The sequence below is a fragment of the Hirundo rustica genome, chromosome 6 (assembly GCF_015227805.2).
Source record: "Hirundo rustica isolate bHirRus1 chromosome 6, bHirRus1.pri.v3, whole genome shotgun sequence".
Classification (NCBI taxonomy): domain Eukaryota; kingdom Metazoa; phylum Chordata; class Aves; order Passeriformes; family Hirundinidae; genus Hirundo; species Hirundo rustica.
Window position 1 is genome coordinate 59031099 of NC_053455.1, and position 15175 is coordinate 59046273.

Genomic DNA, 15175 nt, shown 5'->3' on the forward strand with positions numbered 1-15175 from the left:
GTCATTAGAGGGCTGGAGCAGCTTTGCTCTGGAGACAGGCTGGCAGAGCAGGGCGTGTTCAGCCTGGAGAAAACTCCAGGGTGAGTTTAGAGTCCTTTCCAGTGCCTAAAGGGCTCCACGAGAGCTGGGGAGGGACTTGGGACAAGAGACGGAGGGACAAGACAAGGGGCAACGGCTTCCCACTGCCAGAGGGCAGAGCTAGCTGGGAGACCGGGAAGAAATTCTTCCCTGCGAGGGTGTTGCGGCCCTGGCCGAGGTTTGCCCAGAGAAGCTGCGGCTGCCCCTGGAAGTGTCCAAGGCCGGGTTGGACGGGGCTTGGAGCAGCCCGGGCGGCTGGAAGGTGTCGCAGCGCTCGGTCCCCCCGCGGCGCCGTCCCCGGCGCGGGGCCCCGGGCGGGGCGGGCTCAGTGCGGGGCGGTCCCGCCGCCTCTTCCGCCCCGCGCCGTCACCGCGCCCGCCCCGCCCCGCCGAGCCCGGAGCCGCCCGCAGCCCCGGCCGAGCCGGCCCGGCCCGGGAGCTCCCGGCCATGCAGCCCCGCGGCCCCGCCGAGCCCCGCCGGGCGGTCCCGCCGGGCCGCGGCCGGGCGCGCTCCCGGGGCGCGGCGGGCGCGGCGCTCCTGCCCTCCATGCTGATGTTCGGCGTCATCCTGGCCTCCAGCGGGCTCCTCCTCATGATCGAGCGCGGCATCCTCGCCCGGGTCGGGCCGCCGCCGCTGCACCCGCCCGCCGGGCCGTCCCGGAGGGACGGGCGGGACTCGACGGCGGAGCTGGAGCTGGAGGTGCTGCGGGACACTCGGAACCGCACGATCCGCGCCCTGTGCGGGCAGCGCTCGATGCCCCGCAGCGTCTGGGAGCTGCCGCCCGGGCAGCGCCGCACGGTGCTCCGGCACCTCCTGGTTAGCGACAAGTACCGCTTCCTCTACTGCTACGTGCCCAAGGTGGCCTGCTCCAACTGGAAGCGCATCCTGAAGGTGCTGGACGGGGCTCTGGAGAGCGTGGACGCCAAGGGCAAGATGGACCACAAGAGCGACCTGGTGTTCCTGGGTGACATGAAGCCGGAGGAGATCAGCTACCGCCTGAAGCACTACTACAAGTTCGTCTTCGTGCGGGACCCGATGGAGAGGCTGCTCTCGGCCTACCGGAATAAATTCGGGGAGATCAAGGAGTACCAGCAGAAGTACGGCGTGGAGATCGTCCGGCGGTACCGGAAGAACGGGGGGAACTCGGCCGGCGACGACGTGTCCTTCTCCGAGTTCCTGCAGTACCTGCTGGACGAGGACGTGGAGCGCATGAACGAGCACTGGATGCCCGTCTACAACCTGTGCCAGCCCTGCGCCGTCAGGTACGACTTCATCGGCTCCTACGAGCGGCTGCACGCCGACGCCAACCACGTGCTGGAGCGCATCCAGTCGCCCTCCTTCGTCCGCTTCCCGGAGCGCCAGGCCTGGTACAAGCCCGTCACGGCCCAGACGCTGCACTACTACCTGTGCAACACCCCGCGCCGGCTGATCAAAGAGCTCCTCCCCAAATACATCCTGGACTTCTCCCTCTTCGCCTACCCCCTGCCCAACGTCACCAGCGAGTTCTGCAGGCAGTGAGCGGCGGGTCCAGCCGGGAGACGGCGGGAATTCCGCCTCGGCTACAGGGATGGGCTCGCGCAGCCCTCGCTGCTGCGTGAGGCGCGCTTCTCTATGCATCGTTTTCCTAATTTTACACTCTGTAAGCGCTCTTTATATGAAATACTCTCTACCGCCTTCGCTGCTTAGGATCCTTTTTGTACCTCTCCGACTTTGCGGCGTGCGTAACGCCGCCGGCTCGAGCGCGGTAGCTTTTTGTATCCCTGTTTTGCTCTAAATCCCTTTTTTACGCCGCGACGTGGAGAACTCCTGTAAGGAATCTGAGAAATTTATACGTTTTGAGTATTTTTCTTCCTCTTTTTTAGGGCTCTGTACTAAGCGTCGGGCGAATTGAGATCGTAACGTGGCGGTTGATGCGCTAAAAATTAGCGTCACTAAACCGGTCCCGGGTGGGTTTTAGAATAAAAAAGATAAACGAGGTCCCATTTATCCTTTTATTTTCTCATGCTTGTTATTTACCTTTGAAATATAACTAGGGATAGTATAATACCCCCCCCTTTTTTTGGGGTGATTCTGGAATTACAACTCTTTACCCAACATCATGTGTCAGATGCAATATCAAGCCCTTTTCTCTGAATTGAAGCAATACAGACTCAAAGCTCACCCCGGCCCTTAGGATGGGAAACGAATCCCACGGGCCACGTGCCAGCTTGCAGCCTCGTGGGTCCCTGCGTGGAAACCGCTGTGGAAAACCCCTTTCTCCAGCCGTGTTGGAAACAATGGTGATTTGTGGGTGATTCTTCCTCCTTCAATAGGTGTGCACAGCCTTTTTGTAGCTCTTGTATTTAATGATGGCTCTGAAATCGGTGAAGTTTGGGAGATAACGCAGGATGTCGTTCCTGGGAGGCCGCGTCCTCGTTTCTAATAAAGTTTTTATATGAATTAGCCCGTTAGTGCTTTTCCTTGGGATTGTTTGTGGCCTTGGAGAGGCCTCTGCCCCTCATGCTGAGCCTCAGCACAAAGGTGGGATGAATTGGTCGTTGCTGTCGTGATTAATTAATGTTTTAATTGCCAGAGCAGCACCAACACACGGAGAAGGGACACGCCAGAGCCGAATGCATAACAGGACACGGGGAAATGGGATGAAAAGCAGCAGCAGTGGGCTGCAAATTGCTGTGGAGTTAGTCCAAAGTGCTAGGAATGGGTTATGGAGCCGGCGGCTTCCTGGGGCTCCTCTCTTAGTTTTCCTTCCCCCTTTTTGAAGGTATTTTCTTCAGGACATTAACATTTTCTGAAAGAAGGGCATGGAGCCCCATCCAAGCCCACTGCTGGGCTAAGTGGCCAAGGACAGTTTGGGCTGAGGAATTTTTACCTTTGCCAAGGGGGTCGTGACTGGGCATGAGGGCAGTGACTGGAACATTCATGGATTTGAGTTCCTGGCCGTGTCCTGAACGTGCGGGCATCGATCCCAGGCCAAAAGTGGGTCGGAAATTGGCTTTTCTCTCTTGGTGCCCGCTCTGAGATCGGCAGCGTTCCTGTCTGTCCCCAGGGGTTTTGGTGCCCGGTGCTGGAAGAACTGGAGATCCATCCTCCAGCCAAAGGCACCAGATTTGGCTGGGAATCGGATTTTTGTTTTGTAAAACAGATGCTGTTGTGGGGGTGGTGGGCTGAGCTGTAATTAAACCCGACCTCCAGGTCTCCCTAACTAGGAATAAGTTGGTGAGACTTTGCTATCTTTGCTTCTGGGAACATTTCCCACTTGTTTGGTGATTTGGTTTTTAATTAAATGTTTATTTCTCAGTAGTTTTAAAGGTTTATGCTGCTTGTTTGTTTATCAGCTGCAGCTTCTGTTCTCTATATTAAATTTCTGTCTCTTGTCCCCTTAATCTAATTTACTGTGCACAGGATTTTGCTTTTCCCTGACTCTCCCATTCAATTTCTGGGCATCACTGATCACCCTATTCTCTTTAAATAAAGCAAACAGGCTCCCACCTCCTTGTACCTTCCCGTGAGGGGGATTTTAGTTCAGGTAGAGCCTTGCAGCTCGGGAAGAAGTTTGTCTGCAGGTCAGCAAAAATGAGAAATCTATCAGGTTTCCGTTATTTGGGCTCCATTTTATCTGTGGCCAATGGTCCAGTTCCCTGTGGCAGCTTTGGACAAGTAGAGTGGGGGAAAAAAAGTCAGCTCCCTCTGCAGCTGTATCATTTCTTTCCTTTGTCAGGTGTTTCTCCAGGGTGGAATAAATCAGGAGGAGATTCCAGAGCTGACAGCAGGCGCTGGAGGTGAGAGGCACTGAGCAGGATCCAGCCATCCCCTGGAGCACGGGAAAAGGGGTGACAGCTGCAGGAGCAGGGAGGAAAGCATGAGGTCATGAGCTGGTTTGGATCTGTTCCAGTCTGGCAGCTCCTTTTCCCACCTTTCCATCCCTACACGTGCAGTTAGGGGATCTTTCCTCTTTTGAAGTCTATTTTGTTAATCCTCCATTCTGCACCGAATGCCCCAAACTTCCCTGAGGAGTGAAAAACCCGAGGATTTGTGCCTGCTTTTTCCTCACTTGAGTATTCCAATTCTGTGCTGATAAATCGCATCCCTAACCCCGCTGCCCTCGTGTTCTCCCTGTAGAGCCCTGTCCAGGGATGTGGAGACACCCCAACAGTAATTCCACCTCATGACACAGAAGCTTTCTGATTTCCCCCTAAAGTGCCACAATGTTCCTGTGTTTTGTCATTTTGTCACTTTTTCTCCTGCTCAGATTTTGGAATTTGGAGCTGGTCTGGTGTTCCCCTGCGGACCAGGGAGCGAGACAGGTTAGGAACCTTTGCTGTTCCAGAAATTTCACTTCAGGTGTCATCTTCTTTACCAATTCCAGCATTACACCTGCAAAGCCTCGTTCCAGCCTTTCCAAAGCCCAAGCTGTTGGCTTTTGGCAACGTGACCCCAGGAAGGGGCGAGGAACTCGTTCCCTCTGATCCCCGAGCTCGGCTCAGGGTGTTTGTCAGATTTCTCCTCTTTCCTGTGGGTCTTCTGTGGATTTTGCAGGAATAACCGACTTCTAGGCCAGGCACTGGGGCTGAAATAAACACATTAAGGCTGCCACTCACCAAGCTGGCTAGTAGCCATGACCCCGGCTCTAGTGGGAATAAAGCTTCGGGAATGGCGGCGGGAGCAAGCGGTGCCGGGGGCGGCTGCTCTGACGCCTGCAGACCAGCCTGGCTTCTGCTCCTCTTGGCTCCCAGCCTCCCTCCTGATGGACGAGGGTCACCACGGCCTCGGGATCTTGCTTTGAGCACGAACATCCTCGGGATGTTCCTTCCCCGTTTGAAAGAGCCAAAAGAAAGCGTCTCCAATGGGTCCATTGTCTGTCGAGATATTTCGGTATTCACAGAATTCCGGGACGGTTTGGATTGGAAGGGACCTTAAAGACAGTCCTTTTCGAACCCCCTGCCATGGGTGGGCTTGAGGCACATCCCTGGATGGGGTTTTTTGCCGCTGTGAACCGAGGAGATGAGGGAAGGCTGGGATGAAAAGCGCCGTGCCCAAGCGCTGCCCCCGCCCCGCACCGCTCGGCTTTTATCGCAGCTATTTTGCATGCGAATGAGAACTTTCCCACTTCCTTCTGGGGCTTGAATTGGCAAACGGGGAGCTGTTAAAAAAATCTCCAGTCTTCAGCCCCGACAAAGGATGGTTGCCATGGAAATAATGGAAGTTGCATCGTGAGCAAAATACGTCCAGGCCCGGCGCCAGCGGGAGGGAGGAGGGAACACCTTTGTCGGTCACGCACCTTCTGCCAGCGCCCATGTGCCTCCACGTGGTTTTCCTCATCCATCCAAAGGCAGTTTGTCCTTCGGGTTGAAAGAGGAGAAATCAGAAGGTCCATGGCTGGATGGGAAGGGCTTTGTAGAACTTCGCCCGCCCTTTCCACGGTGCTGGTGGAAATTCGGCAGAGCTGCCCCACATTTAGGATCCCGAAGGATGTCGGTGGCGGGGTTGGAAGCGAAGCTGGAATCCCATCTCAGGTAACAGGCAGGGGTCTCCTGTTGTATCCAACCTCTTCTTAGTGTCTGGGAATCTTCCAGGTCTGGTTTCCACTTGCCTATAAAGACAGACAAGGCCTGTCCGGGAAAAACAAAATAAAAAACACCTTTGGATCTTAAACTCTCCAAAAGCCTTTTCCTTTGCAGACCCACAGTTATTAACTGCGTCTTCTATTGCTTTCGGCAAATCTTAACGTGATTTCGAGCCAAGAAGCTTGAGGAATTCGCTTTATACTTCTCCAAAGTGCTAATGGGAGCCACAGAATCCTTGCTGGGCTGTGAGAGGGACTAAAATAAATCTCCATCAGGGTTTATCCATGAGCTGCAGAGCTCTTCGGCGAGGCCCAGGATCAGTGTGGAAGCTGCACCTTGCAGCGGCTCTGGTGAGCGGGATTTGCTGGCGGGAGCCTGGAATGGGGAACAGCAGGGCACTTTGGGGCCTAAACACATCTTTCTGCTCTCCTGAAAGCACCGGGGGCTTGGGAAGAAGCTCAAAGCAACCAGCAAAATCCCGTTTGTTGCTGTTGGGGAGGGTCAGCTGAGGAGGAAAACAGGGATGCGAGAGCCAGCAGCAACACACGGGTGCCTGAGGAAACCCCTGCTGAAGCTGCCCCTGTTTGAAGGGATTTTAAGGTGCCAGAGTGCGGAGTAAAGGATAAAGAGGGTGGCTGGGTGCAGGCTCAGCTCCCCTGCCAGCAGCAGAGCGGAACTGAGAAGGTTCAGGCTCGTTTCTAACCTGGGAAAGGGCCAAGCAGGGGAAAGCAGCAAGGGCTTGGGGTTTCAAATGTAAAAACATAGTAAATGCACGTAAATATCCGGCTTCCCGTGCTGCTCGTTCATCCCACACCTCAATCCCACCTCCTGATCATTAGCAGGTCCAAGTGGATGTTAGGCTGGTGAGAGCCCAGCGAGCCTGACCTTTGGGGAGAATCCCAGAATGATTTTGGTGGGAACAGACCTTAAAAATCATCCAGTCCCGCCTCCCACCGTGGGCAGGGACACCTTCCACTACGCCAGGTTGCTCCAAGCCCCATCCAGAATCGAGGCATTCCGTGGGATCGTGGGGGTCCGGAGGCTTTTGGAGGGCTGGGGGCTTTGAAGGAAGCAGCAGCTGGGGACGCTTGTGGCGGCCAGGAAAACATCTGGTTTGTGGCAGAGCGCTGACAGCAGGGCAGGGCTGGGGGGGGTGGGGTCCGTCCTGCTGAGTGCTCACAAAGAGCCCCCCGGAGCCGGGACTGGCTCGGGCAGCAAATTCCTGGCGCTGACAGGACGATGCTGCCGAGAGGCGAAGTCTCCGCGAGCACCGCGGCCGCCGGAGCCGCTCCGCAGGGATCCACCCTCCTCTCGCGGGCTTCAGACAATTCCCCACCAAAAAAAAAAAAAAAAGTCGCTTTAAACCGAGCCTTGCAATAGCGAGGGCTCGCCCCGCAGCGCTTCGGGGGATCTTTGAAGGCTCGGAAGCGGTGAGTGTCCTCCGGGGTGGGCTGGGACAGCTGCTCCCTCCCATCCACACGCGGCCCCGGAGGGCTCGGCAGAATTCCCCATCCCGCGGGGAGCGCTGGCAGGAAGCAATCTGGCAGACGACATGTTTAGAGGAGACGAATGTCTCGGAGCCACCGAACCGTTTAATTGCCAATAAACACGGCCCACGTGTAAATAATTATGGAGACCCAGGAACTGTGTCGTCTTCCGTGGAAGGAAGGAGCTGGCAGCCTGGAAACACCCCATGGCAAGGGGAGAAATTGAGATTTCTTGTTAATGCGAGGAGGGACGAGCGTCAGTAAACCTGCCTGGATATTTCCAGGGGTTGCTTTGGGCTCGGGGTGGCCCAGGAGGTGGTGGTTCCTGATGGAGTGAGGAGGAGCAGGCTGTGCCTTGGGGTGAGTTTGAGGGTAAATCTTGAGAATTCATCCATTTGCTTCACCAGGCTTTTGCGGCAGCCCAGTGGGATTATTGCAGTATCTTCTTCTGGCCACATTTTCGGGATGAAGAGCTGCAAGGATCCTGGTTCAGAACGTTGGAGCTTTATCAGCATCATGCATGTTCTCAGCAAGGGAGACTTTCCCTTCAGAGCCCTGGCCAAATCTGCAGGGACACTTTGTTCCCCTGCCAGGACATCCCATCCCAGCCCCTGCCTTGCGCAGGGACACCTTCCACTAGCCCAGGTTGCTCACTAAGCCCTGTCCAACCTGGCCTTGGGCATTTCCAAGGATGGGGCAGCCACAGCTTCTCTGGGCAGCCTGTGCCAGGGCCTCCCCACCCTCTCAGGGGAGAATTTCTTCCCAGTCTCCCATCCTGCCCTCTGGCAGTGAGAAGCCATTCCTCCTTGTCCTGTTACTCCAGGCCCTTGTCCAAAGTCCCTCTGCAGCTTTCTCGGGGCCCCTTTAGGCACAGGAAGGGGCTCCAAGTTTTCCCTGGAGCCTCAGGCGTCCTCACCACCATCTTTTGCCTCCTGAGGTTGCTCCGGTTCCATTCCCGGAGCGGGAGGGTGTCACCGTGCAGAGCCCCCCACTGTCACCGCCGGAGGAGCTGCCTTGATCCAGTAATTTGACTTTTCCCAGGGGGGAGTTGATGGGTTCCCATGGCAACCAAGAGCCGCTCTGCAGTGCTTCCCTGCCTCATTTATGGAATTAGCGCCCGTCAGCCGCACGCCGCGCGTGGCCCCGGCTTCGTTCTGCTCATCACGGCCAGGAGAAGGGCTGGAGCGTCCGGGGCGAGGCAGCCACCCCTGCCCGGGGGGATATGGCTGGAGAGCATCACCTCCAGCTCTCCACTGCCAGGGGCTGTGGGATGACTCCGTCCCTGCTGCAGGAAACGTCCGCGCCTCCCGCATTGCTCCCAAGATCGGATATTAACTATTGTGCCCTAAAAATGATGCTTTGAGCGGCGAGGGTTTCGGGGAGTCTCCCAGCCCTGCTCCATCCTTGGCACGCTGGAGACTCCCAGGCAGGGATGTGCCTGTAGGTTTTTGGGGAGCTGTACAAGGCGCCCCAACCCTCCTCGGCACCTCGGGGAACGACGTTGAACCGGGTGCGGTGAATGCCAGATTTGTCCCTGAGCGAGGGCGCGGTGACCGCGCCGTGTGGCCCAGGAGATTCTTGGCATCTGCTGCGGGAGCGGGATGACGGATAAAGCAGACGAGCGAGGAGCAAAGCGGGGTTTAGGAAATCTTGGTTAATTTGCTGCAGCGAGAGCTTGCTGCGCTCACAGAAATTAAAGTGTGAGCGCTCCAAAGCGCCTCGCGGTGACGGAGGAGGAGGGGGCACCGGGGGAATACGGGATGAGTCGGGAGTGGGTGCATCCATGAATCAGCCATGGTGCTTTCAATAGCTCGACAGTGCTGGAAGATCTGGCGGTTCGCCAAGAGGTGATGTCCATGGGAAGGTGCTCAGGCTGCCTGATCCAGTGGGATCCAGTCCCCAGGCGTCCAAGGCCAGGTTGGATGGGGTTTGGAGCGACCTGGGCTGCTGGAAGGTGTCCCTGCCCATGGCGAGGGGTGGGACTGGGTGGGATTTAAGGTCCCTTCCATCCCAAACCAGGGCCCATTCCCGGTCATTACTGTGGAAAACAAGCCCCATCTGCTCATGTACATGTCACAAGCCTGCCTCTTTAGCCAGAGCCAGGAGCTGGGAGGAGAGTTGGCCACGGTTTGTACAGCCCACGGAATCTGCCCGGAGAAACGCAAAAGATATTCTGCAAGCCCTGTCAAGGAGATCAGAAGCAGTGGCTTGAGTCAGTATGTTATTCACAATAAACCAGGAAATAATGGTAATAACAATAATGATAATAATAATAATAATAATAATAATATAAAATGAATCAGCAATTTCTAAGCCTTTTCCAGATCCACAAATAAAATTTGACCAGTGATCCTGGCTCAGTGGAAGAGCTTCTCTGTTCTGGATGTTTTGTCATCTCTGGTGACATCCAGACAGAACAAATGCAGCAAGAGAGGGGCTAAAAGTCGATGGAAAATTACCAGGCTAATTTTGTTTGCTGTGCCTGATTTGGAGACAGAGGAGGAAATTTCTAGGAGTACACATGGAAATGTTGTTGATCCCTCGTGTGCATTTAGAGTTGATGCTCATCTCAATTCAATCTGCGGTGCAGGACAAAGGGCCTCATCATCTGCAGCCATGAAAGGAACCTGGATGGGGATCAAATAATGGGAATAATACTTTGTTTGTAGGTAAGCTCTTTAAAATAATAATTTCTCGAGTGCTTGTGAAAGAACATCACTGGAATAAATTATATTATCTGCCCCTTAGAGCTGTAAACACCTGAACAGGCTGGCCAATATTTTCCCTTCCCGGGCTGTGTCCTGGCAGAATGGGAGAGCTACAGGCACCAAATCCTGGTAGGGAAGAGGGTCACAGAATGGAATTGTCTAGGTTGGAAAAGATCTTTAAGATCGTCGAGTCCAACCGTTGTCAACCATATTTCAACCCACAAGAGAGTTTATAAGGGAGAAACAGCCTTCAGGGAGAATATTGTGCAGAACTCTCAATAGTTGGGGATGATTTAACAAAAACATCCCCTTTCTACCCCCTGGTTCCTGGGAGAAAAGCTTCGAGCAGCTTCCTGAGGAAAGCTCTGGAGAGTCAGCCTTCAAACATGTTTTCCTCCCTCATTTATCTGATTAATTTACTTTCATTAAGAAAACAAACCATGTTCTCCTTTATACATCCAGTTTCAGTGAATCACAGGCTGCAGCTCCGGGATTTCTGTGTTTATTCTCAGAAGTCACTCGGCTTTTAGCTCACCCTCCCAAAACAGTGTTTCCCCTTTTTCCTGCAGGTAATTTGGGGAATGAGCAGAACATCTCAACATGGGGACCTGAGGGTGGGGATTTTCTCCCCCAGTGCTCAGTAAAAGCAAATTGTAGTCTAGTCTGGAAACATGGGAGAGGAAACCTCATCCTCTTCGTGGATCAGTTCTCTGGGATGGATATATGGATTTTAAATGGTCCTGCAGATAAACGCAGCGATGGGAATGAGTTGGGGGGTGGAGCTGGGAGGAGAAAAAAGCTAAGAAGAGTAACTTAGGGAAATTCAGGAGTTTTAATTAAGAGTGAAGTAACAGAGGTTGTGACGGGATGAAATGAAGAGATGGCAGTGACAGGACAAGAAGAAATGGCTTCAGACAGAGGGCGGGGTCCGATGGGATACTGGGAAGGAATTCTCGGCTCTGAGGATGGTGAGGCCATGGCACAGGTTGCCCAGAGCATCCATCCCTGGAAGTGTCCAAGGCCAGGCTGGATGGGGCTTAGAGCAACACAGTCCAGCACTAATCCCAGCCTGACCTCCAAGGATCTGCCGCTGCCCAGGACCGGGACAGAACTAACCACATCCAAGCTGGCATCTTCCTGGGATGTGTCTGAGCTGCAGTCAAGGGTTTCTGGGTTTCGTGGGATTCACATCAACACACACACACACAGAATCCAAGCTCTTGAAGCCTTTATTACAGGAATGACAAACAGGGACTTTTCTGCCTCGCTTGGCTCCTCCGGGATGAGCAGCCCAGGCCCAAGGAAGCTGCAGGAAGTTGAGGACAGAGCCGCACCCTGAGAATGCGACAGAGGCTGCTGGCACTGTCTTGGGTGGGGCTCTGTCTCTGCTGCTCACCCCACAGAAGATCACGAGTCCTTCTGGGGCCACCACGAGGGCGCCAGTGGGAAGGTGAGTGAGCTTGTGGATGGGCACGAGGGGAGTGGATTCGGGATCCTGTTGGGGTCCAGCCAGCTGTGTCAGCTGCTGGCAGAAGCGGGAATGCTGGCCAGTGCCATGGGCAGGTTCCGTGCAAGGCTGGGGACCTGTGCCTGGATTGGATTCCTCTCCTCAGGCACGAGGAGCAGTGGGAGGTCACGGCTTGGTCCCACGGAGCAGGGAGGCTGGGAGCTGCCATGGCCCTGAGCTGTGGAGCCAATGGGGCTGCTGGTGCCTCTGGGCTGTTCCCAAGGGCTGCTCCTGGGATATCAAGAGGTTAAAACCTAGGTGGGAATCGCGCGTAAGGAGACGCTGCCTTCTGCACGTGCTGCTTGCACAGAGGCCCCAGAGGCACCTCAGACACCGAGGAGCACTGACAAGAAAACCCACCCTTCATCTGGGATAGAACAGCCTGGCACTGGGATTCCCACCTCCACTGCAGGACCCTGGATGTGGGCAAATGTCAAGCTGAACTTCCCTGGGAGCAGAATTTGAGACACCATTCCCAGCAAACGCATCACTTGAGATCTTTCGAGTCCTACTTGGCCACGAAGAGCAGCGATGATTTCATGGATGTGCCCAGCAGCATCTGCACCTTCGGCTGGAGAAACTGGGACGCCCTGCCTGGTTACGGGGGCGGCTCCTCCGGCAGGCCGAGCGGGCTGTGGAGGTCACAGCCATTCCAAGCCCAGCCAGCCGCTGTCAGCAGCCACGGTGCCCCCACCTGCACCTGCAGAAGGCACGTCTCTGAGCCCAGCTTGTCCCTTCACCAGTAAGCCACAATTTTAAAGGATAAATGCACAGCAATTTCACGGCTCCCTGTGCAAGTCGACCTCTTCCCGTGGCACAAAGTGCTGCCTGTTGCTTAGGAACAATCTATATCCTACAAAACGAAGACGTGCGCTCTCCAAAGGGTTTTTTACACAATGGGTGCTTGCCTCGCTCAGACACCGATCCACCTCCTGCACAAACCACGGGGTGAAGTCCTGGCGCTCCAAACGTAGCACTGGACGCCTGCTAAGCCCAGCCGTGATTCAGGATACAGGGACACGTCCCAGCCGTGGTTTGGGATGTAGGGCTGCGCAAGCCCAATCCCTCAAGGTCCTCCGGCTAAAGTAACCTGGATTGCAAAGCTATCTTGTCCGAGGCCCCGGTGGGAGCATCTGCCAGGGTGGAGCAGGTGTTGAAGCGGGAAGCCTTGCAGGACGTGGTCCTGGAACTCTGCTTCTTGCGGTAGAAGTAGTTGCTGAGGTGGAACCAGAACTTGTCGTGGAGGGAGGCGTAGATGAAGGGGTTGTAGCAGGCGGAGCTCATGGCGATCAGGTGGCAGGAGACCTGGATGACGTTGACGTACCTCTTGTCCAGGATGGTGAACTCCTCGTCGATGTCCCGGATGAAGTTGACCACCTGCAGAGGCAGCCAGCAGACGGCGAAGCAGACCACGGAGACGATGAGCACCCGGAAGGTCTTGTGCTTGGTCCTGCTCCACTTGTCCCGGCAGTGGCGGGCGGCGCCCGGCACGTTCCTCCTGCGCAGGTGGTAGGTGATGGCGCAGAAGGAGACGGACACGGCCAGCAGCGGGAGCATGTAGGAGAGCAGCAGCATCAGGCACGAGTACAGCAGCCGCTCCCTCTCCTCGTGCTTCCAGAACTCCTCGCAGATGATCATGTCGTGGCCGATGGCGTTGAGGTCCAGGTAGTGGGTGTGCAGCGAGGTGGGCACAGAGGCGGCGATGGAGAGCAGCCAAATGCAGGCCACCATGCCGAGGCAGGCCCTGCGGCTGATCCGCCTGCGGATCGGGTAGGCCACCACCACGTAGCGGTCGACGGCGATGGCCGTGAGGGACAGCACCGACACGAAGACGGTGGCGGCCTGCAGCAGGGCGACGAAGTGGCACATGAAGACGCCGAAGAGCCAGCCCCGCTGCTCGAAGGCATAGGAGACGGTGAGGGGGACGCAGGCCAGGCACATGATGAAGTCGGCCACCGCCAGGTTCCCGATCAGGAAGTTGGTGGTGCAGTGCAGCTTCTTGGTGAGGGCGATGAGGAGGATGAGGAAGAGGTTCCCGACGCACGCCACCACCACCAGCGTGGCGTAGAGCGGGATGAAGAGCGGCTTCAGCTCCAGGAGCAGGTCCAGGCCGGTGAAGATCAGGGCTGAGTCGTTGTGCCAGGAGTCATTGGGCAGCTTAGCCATGGGAGCCCCTGTGGCCGGTGCAGCTTCTCCACAACTCAAAGTCAAGCACAGATGAGCTCTGGAGGGGAGATAAATACGTTCTGCTTGAACTTCTGGGCAGAAGGACCTGACCCCAGGGCTTTTTGCACTGCCCTTTGCTGAGGCGCTGGCTGATTTAAATGACACGTTTGAGCGTGAAGATGCCCTGTGACAGGCACAGAGGAGCTCCGGTAGGGAGGAAAGTTGGGAAGCTGGCTGTGAAACAGTTAAGCAGCCAGCGCAGATCTGTGGGGAGCTGCCATCTTGGGGCAGCAGGACTCAGAAATCAGCTCGAGAAACCTCGTGGAGAGTGACCTGGGAGCTGCACTGACGTAAGGCGGAAAAAAACATTACACTCCTGCATTCCTCGCTTTTTTATTTTCCCCAGTTAATTCCAACCTGACCCATCAGCCCCATGCCACCTGGCTGGGCAGGAGCATCCTTTCCATCCCCTGCACTCCTGTGGTCTCTCACAGCCACCCCACCCCAGCCCATCCCACTGGATTCTCTTATCCCCTCGGTTACATATTCACGACCCATGGAGCTTTGGCTTCTCCTGCCTTTCCCTGTGGCAGCTGTGACGGGAGGGAGGGAAGGAGAGAGTGCCTGGCTCCCTGGGCACCTCCACAAACTCACTCACAGTGGCACAGAGGAATGAGAGGTAAAATATATTCCAGCAGAAAGTGCATGGAAATTAAGAGTTCCCCTCCAGGACCCTCCTTTCAAGCTCCGCACTCTCAAAATCATTGTTTGATCCCCCTTACCAGGGGGATCTGGACACTCTATTCCTCCCCAGCGGAGAGTCAAATCAGCGTTAATTAAGAAACCCTCGTAATTAACCGAGGGATATTGTGGTTTTCTAAATCCCAGCTCCACTCACAGGGCGCACGCTGTGATGCCACAGCTCCAGGTCCCCGTGCCCTGCCTGGGGCAGGAACGCGTCAGGAAATCCATCGGGAAACTCGCAGCTGGGAAGCCAAAACGCTCATTAACTCACAGAACGAAAATTCTGAAGCTCAGTTAAATTCTTTGATTCTGCTCCCTGCAGCCACGAGAGTCAAAGCAGCCCTCCTGTGCACGGCCAGGCTGCTGCTCCCTCTCCCATAAATGCCGAACCTCGCGGCTCTGGCTGGGGTTTGGGGGCTCCGGGGTGTGGCTGCGGGACCCCGTGTCCGAGGTCTTACCTGTCCGGGGTGCTCAGGGCTGGGAGCCGCCCGCTGCCCGCCGATGTTCCCGTGAGGATGAGGAGGAGCGTTCCCTTCGCAGGGTGTTCACCGGCAGGCTCCGCCACAGCCGTTCTCAGCCGGGTTTTTGTGGTGCGGGGTTTTGGGTTTTTTTGTCTTGCTTTGTCTATTTTTTTTTTTTTTTTTTTTCCCCCGGCTGCCTGAGCCTTTTCAGTCCCGGAGGAACAGGACGTTCCCACCCACGGCGCTGGGCGTTCCAGGTACCCGGGGGGACGCGCACATCCCACCGCCCCGCACCGCAGGTGGAGCCGCATCCCGCCCCCCGGCCCGGCGGGGAGCACCGGGGGGCTGCGGGGAGCCCCTCCCTCGCCCTCGGGGCCGGATCCTGGGACAATCTCCCGGCGGGGAAGGAAGGAGGGGAAGGCGCGGAGAGGACGGGCGCAGGGACCGCGCGGAGCTCCCG

General features: G+C 56.2%; 2 protein-coding genes across 2 annotated transcripts; one reads left to right on the forward strand and one right to left on the reverse strand.

Annotated features, from left to right (window-relative positions):
- Positions 1-612: 612 nt before the first annotated feature.
- CHST14 (carbohydrate sulfotransferase 14) lies at positions 613-3338 on the forward strand. Its single transcript, XM_040066518.2, has one exon. The coding sequence runs from the start codon at positions 625-627 to the stop codon at positions 1594-1596; it is 972 nt and encodes a 323-aa protein (XP_039922452.1). The 5' UTR covers positions 613-624; the 3' UTR covers positions 1597-3338.
- Positions 3339-12410: 9072 nt separating this feature from the next.
- Positions 12411-14796, reverse strand: LOC120753744 (prolactin-releasing peptide receptor-like). Its single transcript, XM_040066425.1, has 2 exons — positions 14713-14796; positions 12411-13568 (listed from the first exon to the last, which is right to left on the reverse strand). Exon 2 carries the CDS (start codon positions 13508-13510, stop codon positions 12425-12427), a length of 1086 nt encoding a protein of 361 aa, XP_039922359.1. The 5' UTR covers positions 13511-13568; positions 14713-14796; the 3' UTR covers positions 12411-12424.
- Between the last annotated feature and the right edge of the window lie 379 nt (positions 14797-15175).

Coding starts and splice junctions, on each gene's coding strand:
- CHST14 (XM_040066518.2), top strand. CDS start 625: ATGCTGATGTTCGGCGTCATCCTGGCCTCCAGCGGGCTCCTCCTCATG.
- LOC120753744 (XM_040066425.1), bottom strand. CDS start 13,510: ATGGCTAAGCTGCCCAATGACTCCTGGCACAACGACTCAGCCCTGATC.